General features: G+C 37.4%; 1 protein-coding gene across 8 annotated transcripts in view; it reads left to right on the top strand.

Annotated features, from left to right (window-relative positions):
• Positions 1–14,465, top strand: part of AUH (AU RNA binding methylglutaconyl-CoA hydratase) — a 169,908-nt gene that overhangs the window by 5,375 nt on the left and 150,068 nt on the right. For all 8 annotated transcript variants that reach the window (XR_005629264.1, XR_005629265.1, XR_005629266.1 and 5 more), the window contains exons 2-3: positions 3,898–3,965; positions 4,063–4,150. Coding sequence is in view for 2 of the 8 variants with exons in the window: in XM_039724052.1 (XP_039579986.1) it covers positions 3,898–3,965; positions 4,063–4,150 (156 nt within the window). In the remaining 6 variants the exon portion in view is untranslated. The remainder of the gene's footprint in view (positions 1–3,897; positions 3,966–4,062; positions 4,151–14,465) is intronic.

Here is a 14,465-nt window from a genome sequence, read left to right on the forward strand (position 1 = left end):
AGTGTGTCGCAGAAATAATGTGGGGATGACTCCCAGGAAAAACTATGACCTTAATAATTGGCTTAGCATTATGTGAATGCTTGTTCCTTCTTAGTAGATCTGTCACATTGTTGATACCTTACAGATACATCAACAAAGCAAATACTACTACTACTAATTTCTACTTCAATTAATTAATTAATTATTATGTATTTATTAATTTATTAACTTTATTATATATTTTCTTTCTCGAGTTTTCAAACAGTTAATTTAAAGTATTTTGGAAAGCGTATATATATGTGTGTGCTTTAGGAAGAATGAACCATGATTAAATGTTTTAGATGACAATGTAACAGGTATTATTGAAATATCACCGCCCTCAGGTCAAGTCCCCCATGACTGGAAAATGGGAAACATTGTACCAATCTTTAAAAGGTACAGACAGCTGAAGCCTGGGAACTAGGAACCGGTGAGCCACACATCTGTGCCTCCCCTCTGTGATGAACAGATCCTTCTAGAAGCTGTGCTGAGGCACATGGAGGACAGGGAGATGATTCAAGATAGCCAGCAGGGCTTCACCAAGGGCACGTCCTGCCTGACCAACCCAGTGGCCTTGAATGATGGAGTTCACTCCAGTGGTCAAGGGAATGGCTGCAGATGTCATTTATCTGGACTTCTGTAAAGACTTTTGCAGAGTTCCCCACAACACTATTCTTTCTAAAGTGGAGAGAGATGGATTTGGTGGATGGACTGTTCAGTGCATGAGAAGTTGGTTTAATGGTGGCATTCAGAGTGTAGTGGTGAATGGCTCAGGATCCTGATGGACATCAGTGACAAGCAGTGTGCCTCAGGGGTCTATACTGGGACCACTGTGATTTAGTATCTTCATTGATGACATAGATGAGGGGATTGAGTTCACCTTCAGCAAATTTTTGGATGATACTAAGCTGATGCTTTTGACACACTTGAAGGATAGGATGCTATCCAAAGGGACCTGGACAAACTTGGGAAGTGGGTCCATGGAAATCTCATAAAATTTAACAAGACCAAGTGCAAGGTGCTGCACCTGGGTCAGAGTAACCTCTGGTATCAGCCCTGGCTGAGGACGTGCAGATGGAGAGCAACCCTGGGGAGAAGGACTTGGGGTGCTGGTGGCTGAGAGGCTGGACATGACCCAGCCATGGGCACTCCCAGCCCAGAAAGCCAAACGTGTCCTGGGCTGCATCCAAAGCAGCGTGGGCAGCAGGGGAGGGAGGGGATTCTGCCCCTCTGCTCTGCTCTGCTGAGAGCCCACCTGGAACCCTGCACCCAGCTCTGGGGTCCCAGCACAGGGAGGACATGGAGCTGTGGGAGTGAGTCCAGAAGAGCCATGAATATGATTAGAGGGATGAAGTACCTTTCCTGGGAAAAAAGTCTGAGGGAATTGGAACTGTTCATCCTTCGGGATGGCCTACTGTGACATTCCATATTCTGAAGGGAACCTGTAAGAAACATAGAGAGAGGCTTTAAACTGGAAGAGAGAAGCTTTAGTTTAGATATTAGGAAGAGATTCTTTACTTCTAGGAACTGAAAGTGGTTGTCCAGAGAAGTGGACACCCCATCCCTGGAGGTGTTCAAGGCAATGTTACACAGGCCTCTGTATAACCTCGTCTAGTGCAAGGTGTCCTTGCAGGAGGCTTGGAGCTAAATGATCTTCAAGGTCCATTCCATCCTCAGGATGCTCAGATCTTGTAGTAATGGCGTATCAGAACAATAATGATCCAAATGTGACTGTAAGGCATGTCTTTTGTATATATATCACTGCAATATGTAGCTTTCTCTTCCAAACCTTTTATACTTTTCCTCTTGCAATTCTTGCTTCATATTTTTTTCATACTTAAATGAAAACAACTGGGTGGGTGCTGTATTTATCTTTTATTTCTTTAAAAGGAAGCAGAAGTGGTAGTTTTATGACTTGATATCGACACTGCTAAGCAAAAATTGACTTGTATGATTTGTCTTCAAGGATAATTCCTTTGTAGGAAAAAAATGTTTAAAGTATTTCAGTGTTAAGTGAAGCTTCCTTCTGAATACAATATTTTTGGTGGTGGAGTAGCAGTCTTTGGGCTCCAGTGCAGAGAAGAAAAATTCAAGTGTCATTAAGTGTTATTGCCATTAAGTATAACATGCTTCTGAAAAGGATGCTATTTCCTGACTGAATTATGGTTTGGGGCAATAACATCTCCAGTTTATTCAAGCATGGGATTTGTAGTGTCTGAAAATCAAAGTGAAGTCAGGGTGAAGGGTGTTTTTGTTGCTTTAACGTAGGATGGATGATGCTTTTGCCTAATCTAGTTGTATTGAACATATAGAATATTTGAATTTGGAGTGATCCTCCTCCTGGAGAAGAAGTTGTAACAGCTGAAGAAAAGTGCTACAGCACCGCTTGTTTTTGCTTAACAGCATATAAACAGATTGCTATGCAAGTGCTGAGTAACAACCTTTGCAGGTGATCCTGTATGAATACCTCCAGCCATAGGTGTAATCGTGGGAATTTTGGCTTGTAGAACAGGGGAATGAAGGTCATTTGGGTTGAACTGGCTCCACGCCTTTTTAAGAGGTATCTGTACTTAACAATTGACTGTACCTTAAGAACAGGAAAGGCATGTGTGCTTTATTGCTGCATTTGACACTATTTTTATTTGAATCTTGACAGTGGTAGCTGGCAAATGGAAGACTTTGTCTTCAAATTGGTAACTGCAGAAGGAGCAGGAGCTCTTTTAAATCTTGTCTTGTGTCCTAAGTGAGGACAGGTTTTCCAGAAACAGAAGCAGAATGCACTGAGATGACAAGGAAGGCTACAAGAGCATAATTATGTATAGATTGTACATTCAAAGCTGAGTGGTGAAGTAGTAATCACCTGGGCAAACATTAAGTTTCTGGAATTCTGTTTTTTCAAATCATAGGTTGGTGGCAATACTGTGGTCATTTTTGTTTGAAAAAGAGCTTCCTTTCTGCCTTTCATTCCTGGTCTTGCCCTAGTCCTTTTTTCCCCCCTTATCTTTGCATTTTCTGCATAAAAGGTCCTGACTGATAAAATGTTACCAGGACAGGATCGGGACTGTGTGCTGGTGTTTTGAACTCAGGCAGCTGTGTGGGTTCTAGCAGTAATTGTCTAAAAAATTGCTATAGTTGTGGTAAACTTAGGCATTGCCAAAAAAGACTTTTCAGAATTTTCCTCTTTGATATTAATGCCAGTTAAGGTGAGGGGAGCATAATAAAGACAATTTTTGTTTCTGCTGCAACATTCCAACGAACGCACAGGTTATCAGTCAGTTAGACAATTGATCTGTAACTGGACTAAGGGAGCTGTGAATGTGTCTTTGGAGCCACGTACCAAGCACTGAGTTTAATTTTTGTGTTCCAGGGAGAATTTTTGTTTGATTTTTTCCCTTTTTAAACAAAAATATCAATTTTTCCCATTGGTGGCATTCTTTCTATGTTTATTACTTCTTTTTACCTGTATCAGAGTTGCTGGTCTTTGCTCTGATATGCTTTAAAAATTTCTGGAGATAGGCTCTCTAATATGGAAATTTGTGCTTTACAATTAAGCATCTTTCCTGATGGTGTGTCAGCACTTCATGCACAAACATGAAATTTTTGCATGCAGTTGTGTAATTCTACATTCAACCTTTGTAAGCACTGTTTCCACACGACAGTGTTGGGGCCCCATTTCTGTTCTTAAAGTAAGTGTAATTTCTGTTGAGTATTGAAAAGAATAAATAATTTTATTTTCTTTCAGAAACTCAGTAGTGATTACACCAGCATTTTTTTTCAGTCCTCAATGCCTTTTGTATGATTTCAAAATAATAATAATTTGTGTAGATGATACATATTTCACTACATTGTAACCATGATGTGATCTTTCTTCCTCTCTAGGAATTGTGGTGCTTGGATTAAACAGATCTCATGCCAAGAATGCACTTAGCAAAAACCTTGTAAAAATGGTAAGTGAAAAGAATAGTTTTTACTATAAAGGGGAAGTATTGGAATGAAGCACTTTAAAAAGTGTTTGGTGATTCCTCTTCCTCCTTTTCTCTGTAGATGTCAAAAGCTGTGGATGCTTTGAAATCTGATAAGAAAGTACGAACTGTTGTATTCCGGAGTGAAGTCCCGGGGATATTCTGTGCTGGTATGCAAACTTAATTTTCCTAAAAATCTGGAAATCTGTATTCTCTAATTGCACTTAAAAAAAAAAAAAAAAAAGGAAAGAAAAAAAGGAAAAAAAAGGCCCAGATTCCAAGGAAACATGTCTTTTTCCTATATTCATTTCAGTAAGAAAATATTTTTAAATTATTTTCTTCAATTGCTAAAACAAATCAAATATTGGGTTTATTCTTTCTGTGTCATAAAGTATTTAAAAATATATACTAGTTTAACCGTGATAGTAAAAAACCATTCAATTGATCTAGAAACTCCTGCAAGCATGTCAGAATAAGGTGCAAATAATTTGAGGCCATATAAAGAGGCTTTGTAGAAAGCTGTATCAACCTTTCTTTTCAATGCATAAACTTGAACTTTTAATTAAAGAAACATATGCAAACTTAAAATTTCATGATGAATATGCATGTTACTGCAGGCGAATGTATTCTCAAATTAAAAACAAATCAAAACAAAAAGCACACACCCCAGCCCACATATCCAACAGTACATGCATCTTGCCAAAGTGCTCAGAAAAGCAAGAGCTCTCAGCTACTAGATGCTGAGAAACAGAATATGCTGACATGTCAAGATCACTTCATACAGCAGTATCTTTTATGAATATCAAATGAATTATCTTATTTAAAAATGTTTCAACCAGTTCTTACTTTATTCAAATTTAATTTATGTCCATTTGAAATGGAAAACAGCAGTAAACCAGTTTGCTCTAATACATTAATAGAACTGTCAAGAAAGAGATCAGTTCTGAAACTTCATTTTTCTGATCATTTGTGTAGTTGTCATTCTTGATAATCCCAAATAGCGTAATTAATTTAGTTTTAAATGCAAAATAGTTTTTCCAATTTTTAAATATGTAATGTACCTAAGCACTTTTAGTTGAGTTTAAAATTCTTCTTGTGGCTTTTAGTAAGCCTGTTTTCATGGTGATACAGTTTGCACTTAAAAGACTTGTGAAAATAATTGTCTTGTAAAAAAGGGAATAATCAATTCAATGCTTAGTAATACATATAAATAGGTTAAATGTGTATGTATTAATCAGCATATGTAATTTAAAGGTTGTAACTTGTTTTAAATTTTAGTCATCTCAGAAAAAAATCTGTAGTTTTTAAACTGATGAAGAATCAGAGCAACACATGCAAATGGTGTTTCAAGTTAAATGTTATGTACTTGAAATAAAAAGATGTTGTTAGAGTTTTTAACGATTTTTTTTTACATTCTTGAATTTTGTGATAGTGGTATATTGGAAATAGGAGAGTAGAAATACTGATTTTAAGGGAGAGTATCTCAAGTATGCTACTGTTACTGTACTTATGAGCTCCAAGTATGTCTCCAGTATTCTTTGTTAGCTGTTTTTTCTGAGCTGTTTTGGTATAAAGATTTAACATACTCATTGCTGCTTATTTGTCTGGCTTAGAAAACCAAGCAATTCAGATGTGTATTAAGACATAGCAATAGAGAAGATACCAGGACATTAGGAAGGAAAATTAGTCCTGAAAAGAAGACTGTGAAAGACAAGGGCTGGGTAGCTATATTGGGATCTTAACCCAGGGAGTAGAGACAGGGTGTCTCTAGGTCTCTCTGATTTTAAAAAAGTGATGGGTAAAACAAGTGTCCTAAGAAAGGAGATTTCTGTAGCTGAACAAGTGAATTAAATGATGTTCCAACAGTGGTAACTGAAATTTAGAATGAAACAGAATACCTGATGCAGAGTTTGTTACTGAAAATAGATGAAAATTGCACAGTGGGTGGATGGATTGCTTCAGTAGGTGACTTTAATGGGTGTCTCTAAAGAGAACAATAATAGAGGAAGCATAGTGAGATCTGGAAAAACCAGGTTAATAGCTTTGGGAGATAAGGAGTGGAACATACTGGATGTAAGAAGGCAGTTTCTGGAGGGGACTCAGGAAATTCAGTAGAACAGAAGAAAGTGTTTTCAAACTTAAATGTTAAAGGAGAATATGTTACTTCAAGAACATTTAATTTCCTTAAAAAATGCAAGGATCATCTTGTGAAATGTCACATTTTCTTATGCCTTATAGTGCTATTTAGTTAGGCTAAACCTGGAATTTATTTTTTTTTGTATTTCCTCAATAATATTTTCTTGCTAGCATGTGTGGGAATGTATGTTTTTTAAAATACACTTTTATGACTATTTTTTGGACCACCATCTGATGTTTTACAGACTGCATATTGAGAAACTTTGTCCTAGAATGTAGTTCCCTTTTATGTGTGGAATGAAGTCCAAGATCATTAAATCCTGCCATTCCTTAGCTATCAGCACATATCTGTGAAAGCCACAAGCCAAGTGTCTTGTTTCCTTCTAAGGCCTAGTCCACAAAACATGACATCCAACCATTTTTTTCAAAGTAGCAATGTGGATGATTAAAATATTTAAACTCTTTTGATGACTGATGCAGATTTGGGTATGATTTCAAATTATGGTATTTTCGCATGGTGAAATTGGAGGGGGACAAAAATGGAATTGTATAAAAAAATGTAGAGATGTGCCAGAAATTATATCCTTTCATTCCTGCATAAAAATTCACTTTAAGTCTTTACCTATCTTTTTTGTGTCTCTTTTTTTAATACTTTATGCATCCATGTATGCAGAAAGCTCCTCATTAATGCTCTAGGACTGATCAAAAGGGATGCCCAGAAATCAAAGCCTTGCGTGTCTGGGGTTAAGGGTATCTATGATTATGCATAGGCTATGTCTTTGAGTAAATATGTCTGTAAGGGCTTCTTGTGCTTCCATTAGAAATGTTCTGTCACTGAGTCACTTCTTGTCTCCTTTCTTTCTACATCTGAAATCAAATAAGTTAAGTATTGGTCTTTCTGGAGTGAACATGTATGACCAGTCCTGTCCTATGTAAGCTGAGGCTGTGTACTTGCAACATTCTGCAGCCAAAGTAGGTGAGTCTGTAAAGGAGTCTTTATTTCCTGACAGTGTTCCATTCCTGAGGAAGGCATAGGCTTATGCATGGAATAAGGCAGGTGTCTCATGGGTAAAACGTATGTGATCAAGTAATCGTGGGCTGTGCTGTGTTCACACAAGGGGCCAAATTACATTCACATGTAATTTGATTTTTCTTTATTAATAAAATCCATCTTGATTTTTCTTTATTAATATAATTTTAACATATGTATATTAATGATATTGCTGAGGTGCTTTTTGTGAGCAGATTTTTGGCTTTTTTAATCTTCAGAATATTTCTAGAAGTAAGTCTGCATAATAATGTTGGATGGTACAGTACTGTGAGGAAGAGAGGAGGCAGTATCCACAAGTTGTTGTAAAATCTAATTTTGTGTTGGCATGTTTGCAGAATGGATTGGAAGACACTTCAGTGAGGTCATCTGGTCCAACCTCACTGCTCAGTCAGAGTCATTCTGGAGACAGTTTTAGAGCTTCTTCTGATTTTAACTACATGAGGTCAAAAAAAAAGTACAAGTAAAATACTTTGTTTAAGAGCAGTTTTTTCAGTTTTCAGAGTATTGGAGAATGGTTTTTGTCTGGAGAATTGAACAAGCTAATATTGCACCTTAAAGCTTTTGTTGTTCAATTTTCTAAGGCTTTGAATAGAAGCTGAGATAATATTTATAAAACTTCTAGTTATTGTAGAATTTTACCTTTGGATATGTTTTGGCTGAAGCTGAAGCCTGCGGCATGGTTCTAGGTCTCCTGTTTTCTGTTTTTTCCTATCTCACGCACTCTTAAGGGTATGTTTGATGATGTGAAATAGAGATTATGCTATATTTTGCAACTGAAATCTATGGGATCAAGTAATAATGTTACATTTTAAAGAGTTTTATGTGTTGATGGTTATAGTGATTAAAGAAACAGGTACTGATTATATTCTTTTCCATCTACCTGTTTGCTGTTCCTTGTATTGTTGTTTTTCTTGGTTGTGTCATGTTCCTCCATCCCTCTGTTCTTGTCCAGTCAAGAAAGCATTAAAAAAACAGATTCTTGATGTATTTGTCTCATTGGCCCATTGGTTCAATTTACAGCTCATGCTAATAAATAAAACCCCTTTACCATTCAGAGTAGTTTTACCATTCAGAGTAGTTTTACCATTCAGAGTAGTACCTCTGATGCCTCAACAACCAGGACTGTTGCTTAGCTCTTACTGTCCAAGTCCAGTCAGAGATTATTTCTCTTAAAAATCCACATATGAGTTGTTGTCAGTTTCCCTGCATCCATCTGTTCTCTGTTGATATGCAGAAAAAAAAAATCCCAATATCTCCTAAAGGAGAAAAGGATTAGAGGAACACACTGGTTCTGGATTTTGATTTGCCGGGGAGAGTTAGGAGAGCTTTTTGTTTAACTTGTAACTTCTTGAGACTTTTGTGGTGAGTGTGTTTAGAGTGTAAGTGTTTAGAACTGTCTCTCTTCAGGATTGTTTTTTCAAAGTGAACTAGACTGTATGAAATAGATGTTGTGAGGTTGACGGGTTATTTGCTTTGTATATGCGTGCATGCAAAGAGAGCAAGCTTTGGAACAATTTTTACTTGACATATTTGGAAAATATTCTTTGGAGACCTTATTTCAAAAATCCTTGAGACATATCAGAATATAGACAGTTAACTTTTTGCTGTTGTTGTAACAGGCTTTCAGGACAGTTTGAAAAATTCTGGTATTTGAGCTCTTTAAACCACTTTGACCTAAAAGTTACTGCAGCTTGGCCAATAAAGTCCCTTCTTGGAAAAGCAGAAGAAATCTCTGTGCCAGAAAAAAATTCACCATTTGAATCTGTGGTATGAGTAAAGCCAACCCAAATGCTTTTCCTGTTGGCATAATTTGTCTGCATCAAAATTTTGTTTCCATCAGAGTTGAAATGGCTATATGGAGTTTAATTCCCGGCTGCTACTTCCAGCTGGTGCAGTTTTTCTGGCAGCAGTTTATGAAGCAGACAAGCCTGGTAGAGCAGATCCTTGAAGACTTCTTTGTTTATGAGGTTTTGATATGGAGGAGTAGAGGAGTTTCATAATAGGTCTCAAATACTTGACCTACTCTTATTTTTATAGAACTAGCAGGAGTAGTAGGGAGGTATTACTGTGGGTGTAATCTCCTTTTTTCTTTCAGTCGCTGTTATGCAAGCAAGGAGGAATGTATACTTTCCCAGACCATATTTGGTTCTCCAGATTTCAGCTCCTGCACCAGAAACTGAGAAGAGATTTTGTGTATTACTCCACTCTTCCCTCTTAAGCATTCAGATCACGCATGAAAGTGTTTTAGTATCTTCTGAATATTTCTGTTGCTGCATGTACCTTTCATTCCCCCAAATAAATGCCTTATGATGCAGACTGTAGCTAGGTTCTTTCTTCTTTCTCATTCCAAGCTTTCACCAGTGTTCAGACTCCAAGTGCTGTTGGCTGCTTGTAGACTATTAGACTCAACAACAGCTGCATTTCTCCTAGAGCAGCATCAGTGACATGAAATACGTTAGGTTGGTCAGCCATGTGGCAGTTCTGTTTTATGAGTGTGCACAGTCATCTATTACATTTGGGTTCTGCTGCTTGCTTTGTCCGATGTAGATGATTTTTGCTTCTTAATTTTGATGTTATCTTTCTGGAATGATTAATTCCTGTCATTATTTTCTAGAGCACATGTTGAACAACTGAGCCAATAGAGAGTTTGGATTGTGGTTTGATCCTCAAGTCTGTATACAGAAAAAAATCCCAGTAAGAAAATCTGGTTTAAGTATCTTTCTTTTGGAAGTCCCTTAGTCATCTAACTCCAAATGCTTCTCTATTACCTGACAACACATACTAAATTTCAGAAGTAACTAGAATGACAGGGGATTTTTCAGAGCTCAAAAAGGAATTTTCCAGAAGGTTGTTCAGTAAGTATATGAAAATCTAACAATATTTGTTTTTTTTGATTTGCAGAAGACTGATCCATTCCTGATGAGGAAGCAGGCACAAGGAATATAATAGGAAATTGGGTGGGACTATACTCAACAGTGCAGTCTTCAAATCAGCATCTAATCAACTAGGCAATTTTAAGCTAAGAATCTGTATTCTCATTGGTTGGTGCAATGCCTTACTTGAGAAAATGATAGAATTTGGTTTTCATTTGTTCAGCTTTCTGAAAGTTATTCTCCAGTTGGGAACAGAGCTTTTAAACTAATGTATTTTGTTCATATGGGCCTCTCTGAGATGATAAGACCAGGAGCTGTCCTGGTACTTGACAGAGCAAGCTGCAGCCAATTCCAAAACAGACCCATAACTGTCCAATGTGGAGTCTTTAAGAGGTGCTGGTGGCACCTCTGTGATGACATATATTTTAGAAATTGTAAAGAACCATGAGCAGCAGCCATGAGAGAGGAGTGAGAAAAAATGGAAGAGGAACAGCTCTGCAGTCTCCCAGATCAGAAGCAAGGAAGGGGTGGAGGTGCTTCAAGTGCCAAAGGAGAGATTTCCTTGCAGCCCAAAGACACGACCATGTCAAAGCAGGTTGTCATCCTGGAGCCCATGGAGGACCAATCTGGAGTAGATATCTACACTGCAGGCCATAAGGAATCCCTTGCTGAAGCAGGTGGACACACGCTCATGGAAACTGCAGCCCATGAAGAGCCTAGTCAGGAGCAGGGTCCTGGCAGAGTTGTGACCTGTGGGAGAGCAGCCTGTATATGCCAGATGCTCTGGCAGTTGTGGCCCATGGGAGACCCATGCTGGAGAAGCCTATTTCTAAAGGACTATGCCCTGTGGAAAGGACCATGCTGAAGCAGTTCCTGAAGATCTGTGTCTCCCATGGGAAGTCCTGGGAAAGACTGTATTTATTGTGTGGGAGAGATTCTATGCTGGAGCAGGGAAAAAGAGTGAGGAGGAAAGAGTGGCAGGGATGAAGTGTTATGGTTGAATTGCAAGCTCCGTTCTCCCTCCCTTTTGTTCTGCACAGCGGTAGGAAGGAGTGGGGAAGTTTAGTAACAAAGTTAAGTCAGGAAAAAAGGAAGAAAGAATGGTGGGGGGAAGATGGGTTTATTTTGTTTTTTGTTTCTCATTGTCTGTCTTTTATTGGCATTAAATTAAATTTATCTTTCCTTTGTTCAGTCTGTTTTGTGCATGATGGTAGCAAGTGAGTGATCTTCCTGTCTTTAGCTTGATCCACAAGCTTTTAATTGTATTTTCTTCCCTATGTTGCTGAGGAGGGGAACTGGCAGAGAGCCTAAGTTAACCCACACATCCAGTTATTACGGATTTTTCAAAGTAAGATTGAGGGAAGACCTTTTTTCTTGAAGAGCTATGAATTGAGGGTGGATTGGTTATATAAAGTCTCAGAGGAACTTCTGTAAAAAATGGTCTAAAATAAAAGTAGTTAGGAAGATTTTTCTCCAGTTGAGTGAGTAGTGATCAGAGCTGTGTTATAAGTATGGTACAGAAGTTAAAGTGGAATAACCTCGACAGAAAAGACTAAATCTGTAACTACTTGGTTCTTTTTTCTATCCCTTACTTGAGGGGCAGGATTTTTTTCTTAAGGCTTGTGTATGGCTTCTGTTTAGATGACTCACTCTTCCTACCTTGTGTGCTCTGCAAACTTGTGTATGAAATATTGTGTGTCCTTCTCCAGTTTAGAAGTTCTCAAATGACAGCTTCAGTTTAGTTACTCCTCTAGTATCAAGAGCAATTTATAAAAATATTGTATTTCTGTCTGAGAGGGATTCCATTGTTTCACTGAATACAGACAGTTTGAATTGAAAGTACTTTCAACCAGTGTGTACTTGTCTCCTGTGTCAAAGATTTCTAAGGGTCTAGTGAAAGTAAAGACAACTTAATTAATAGCTAATATTACCATAGCATAAAGCTTTAAAAAAAAAAAAGCTTTTGGTAATTGGATATATTCAGCTGTAATGCTAGTTGTGGATATTTCTGTGCCATTATTCTTCCTTTTTTGGTCTTGAATGAGCTGTAGACCATAGCTTACTGCTATTTGTGCACACAAATAAAAAAAACAAATTTAAGATCAGGCCATTAGTGAAAGATAAATTATGAGCTCCAGCTAGAGAGTCATCTTTTCAGCAGTATTTTTCCTTGATTAATGCAATTTTGAGATTTGCTTTTTCAAGCTGGTGAAACAACATGTGACTATTCCTTCTCTTTTGTGGCTTCTGACATCTGACAAAAAATGGAAATGTAAAAATTTATTTATTCCAATGATACAAGCATTCTTCTTTTTCCTTCCTCAATAGGATTGTAGTCATCTTGAACTTGAGATCTATGCTATTACTTAAAATTGACAAAAAAGATCCAGATCTATCTGAGTTGGTTCTCTGGTTATGTGGTGAGCTTTGCCCAACCGAATCAATATTTTGTAGATAGTTAACTTATTTGATTGATCAAGCTGGTGCTTTACTGGTATAATATTTACCAAAGGCTGGACTCTGTAATACAGTTATATAGAAATCCAGCACCTACTTCAGTCACTGGAAATGTGGGATTGTTTTATGTTACGTTATTTTGTGTCTGTCTTTAGAACTCATTTTGAGCAACAGAAGGCTATACTATATTTGGTATCATTCAGCTGGTTTATGTGTTCTGGGAAGTATACAAGCAGGATTAAAGTGTATGTTTGGCTGTTGGAGAACAATGAGGGTGTTTTACCTGCTCATTAAAAAATATATTTAAAAAAAATTTTCTGTTTTAGTAGTTTAACAAATTGCCTTGGGCTTTTAGTCCATTACAACAAATGTACACAATTAATGCAGTATTTTATGGAAATATTTTTTCCAGTGAAAGCCATCTAAAATACTAAAAGTATTAAGTTCTAGGTAAAAGATGTATTTCTGAGGCAGTGGTATTTGGTTCGTTCTTTTTCTAGAGGACAGTACCAAGAAAGGCAGTGACTTACCTAAACAAAAAACTATGAAAAATTATAAAACCATGGAAAAAAATGATCAAATTGAATGCCTAAAATTGTTAAATTGAAATATTCGGTACAAAGTAAGTTGTTATGTCTGGGGAAGTAGTTACAAATAAATATATCTGGTGATAAGAGGAATTTATTTGTTTACTCTGTGTATGGCAGTCAGAATCATGCTCAGCATATCCTCTGAGTAGCCCTAGAAAACCGAGGGAGACAAATGTCTTAAGGAGGCAGTTGGCCATTTTTTGGGTGCCTTCCTACACATTATTTATATTATGTTAAGTAAAAAAATTTTGGAGGTGTAGCTTGCTTTTTATAATGGTAAATTGAGGACTGGAGTCTAACTTTAGAGCTAAGATTTTTATAACCAAATGACTGAAAGGCAGTTAATGAATGAAAATAAGGATAACTATATAGCTTACTAATAAGTAAATCAAGTATGATCCTGAACAGCTGGAGAACTAAAGTTTCTTGAGATGCTTGAAATTGATGCAATGCTTTAGATCTTTTGGATTGTTACAGAAATAATAAAGAAGTCTCCAGAGTAGACATTTGTAGTGACTTGTTGTCCAAACTTGACACAGACAGCAATGGTGAGTATCTGGGATATGCAACTTCAGCATATCCCAGAATTTAAATAAAAGTGACATCTTGATGATTATGAAGGAATGAAATGTATCATTGGTGTACCTCACCTGACTACCTAGAACAGAGCAGACCTTACTTATAATGCTATAATGAGTTTTCAAGCAATGAAATATTTTCTGGAATGGATATACCAGAACAGACTAAATTAAAATTGAAAAGGTACTAGTGATCTTATCTTTAAAACTTGTACTGGGCATGTGTGGTTTAGAGTTCACTTCCTGTGTAGCAGCCTATATGGTCCTGTGTTGTAGATTGGTGACCAGAACAGTGTTGGAAAGACACCAGTGTTTTATAGTTGTCACTGAATAGTTTTTGCACAAGATCAAGATCCCCTATGCTTCTCACTGTGCCAGTCAGTCAGCTAAGGGTAAATAGGACGCTGGGGCGGGGCACAGCTGGCACAGATGATGTGAATTGAGCAGGGGGATATTCCATAACTTATGAGATCATACGCAGTAGTAAAATTGGATAGTTGTTTTTCCAAAGCAGACCTTGCTTAGGACTGGAAAGACATTGGTCTGCTGGTGGGGAATGACTGTTTTTGCATAATTTGTTTTCTTCTTTTTTCCCCTTGTACTTATTAAACTGCCTTTATCTCAACCTGCAGGGTGGGTCCCCCTCTTCCTCCCCACTGCTTTTGATGTTCTTTTCATTTCTCTATCCTGCTGTGTAGTGGGAAGACAACTGAGTGGGGGCTTACCTGCTACCCAGAGTCAAGCAGTGCAAAACTATGGCTGTGAATGTCATGAAAAATGAAATCTGAAGTCATTAGTTG

The sequence above is a fragment of the Passer montanus genome, unplaced genomic scaffold (genome assembly GCF_014805655.1).
Source record: "Passer montanus isolate IOZ18808 unplaced genomic scaffold, ASM1480565v1 scaffold52, whole genome shotgun sequence".
NCBI lineage: Eukaryota > Metazoa > Chordata > Aves > Passeriformes > Passeridae > Passer > Passer montanus.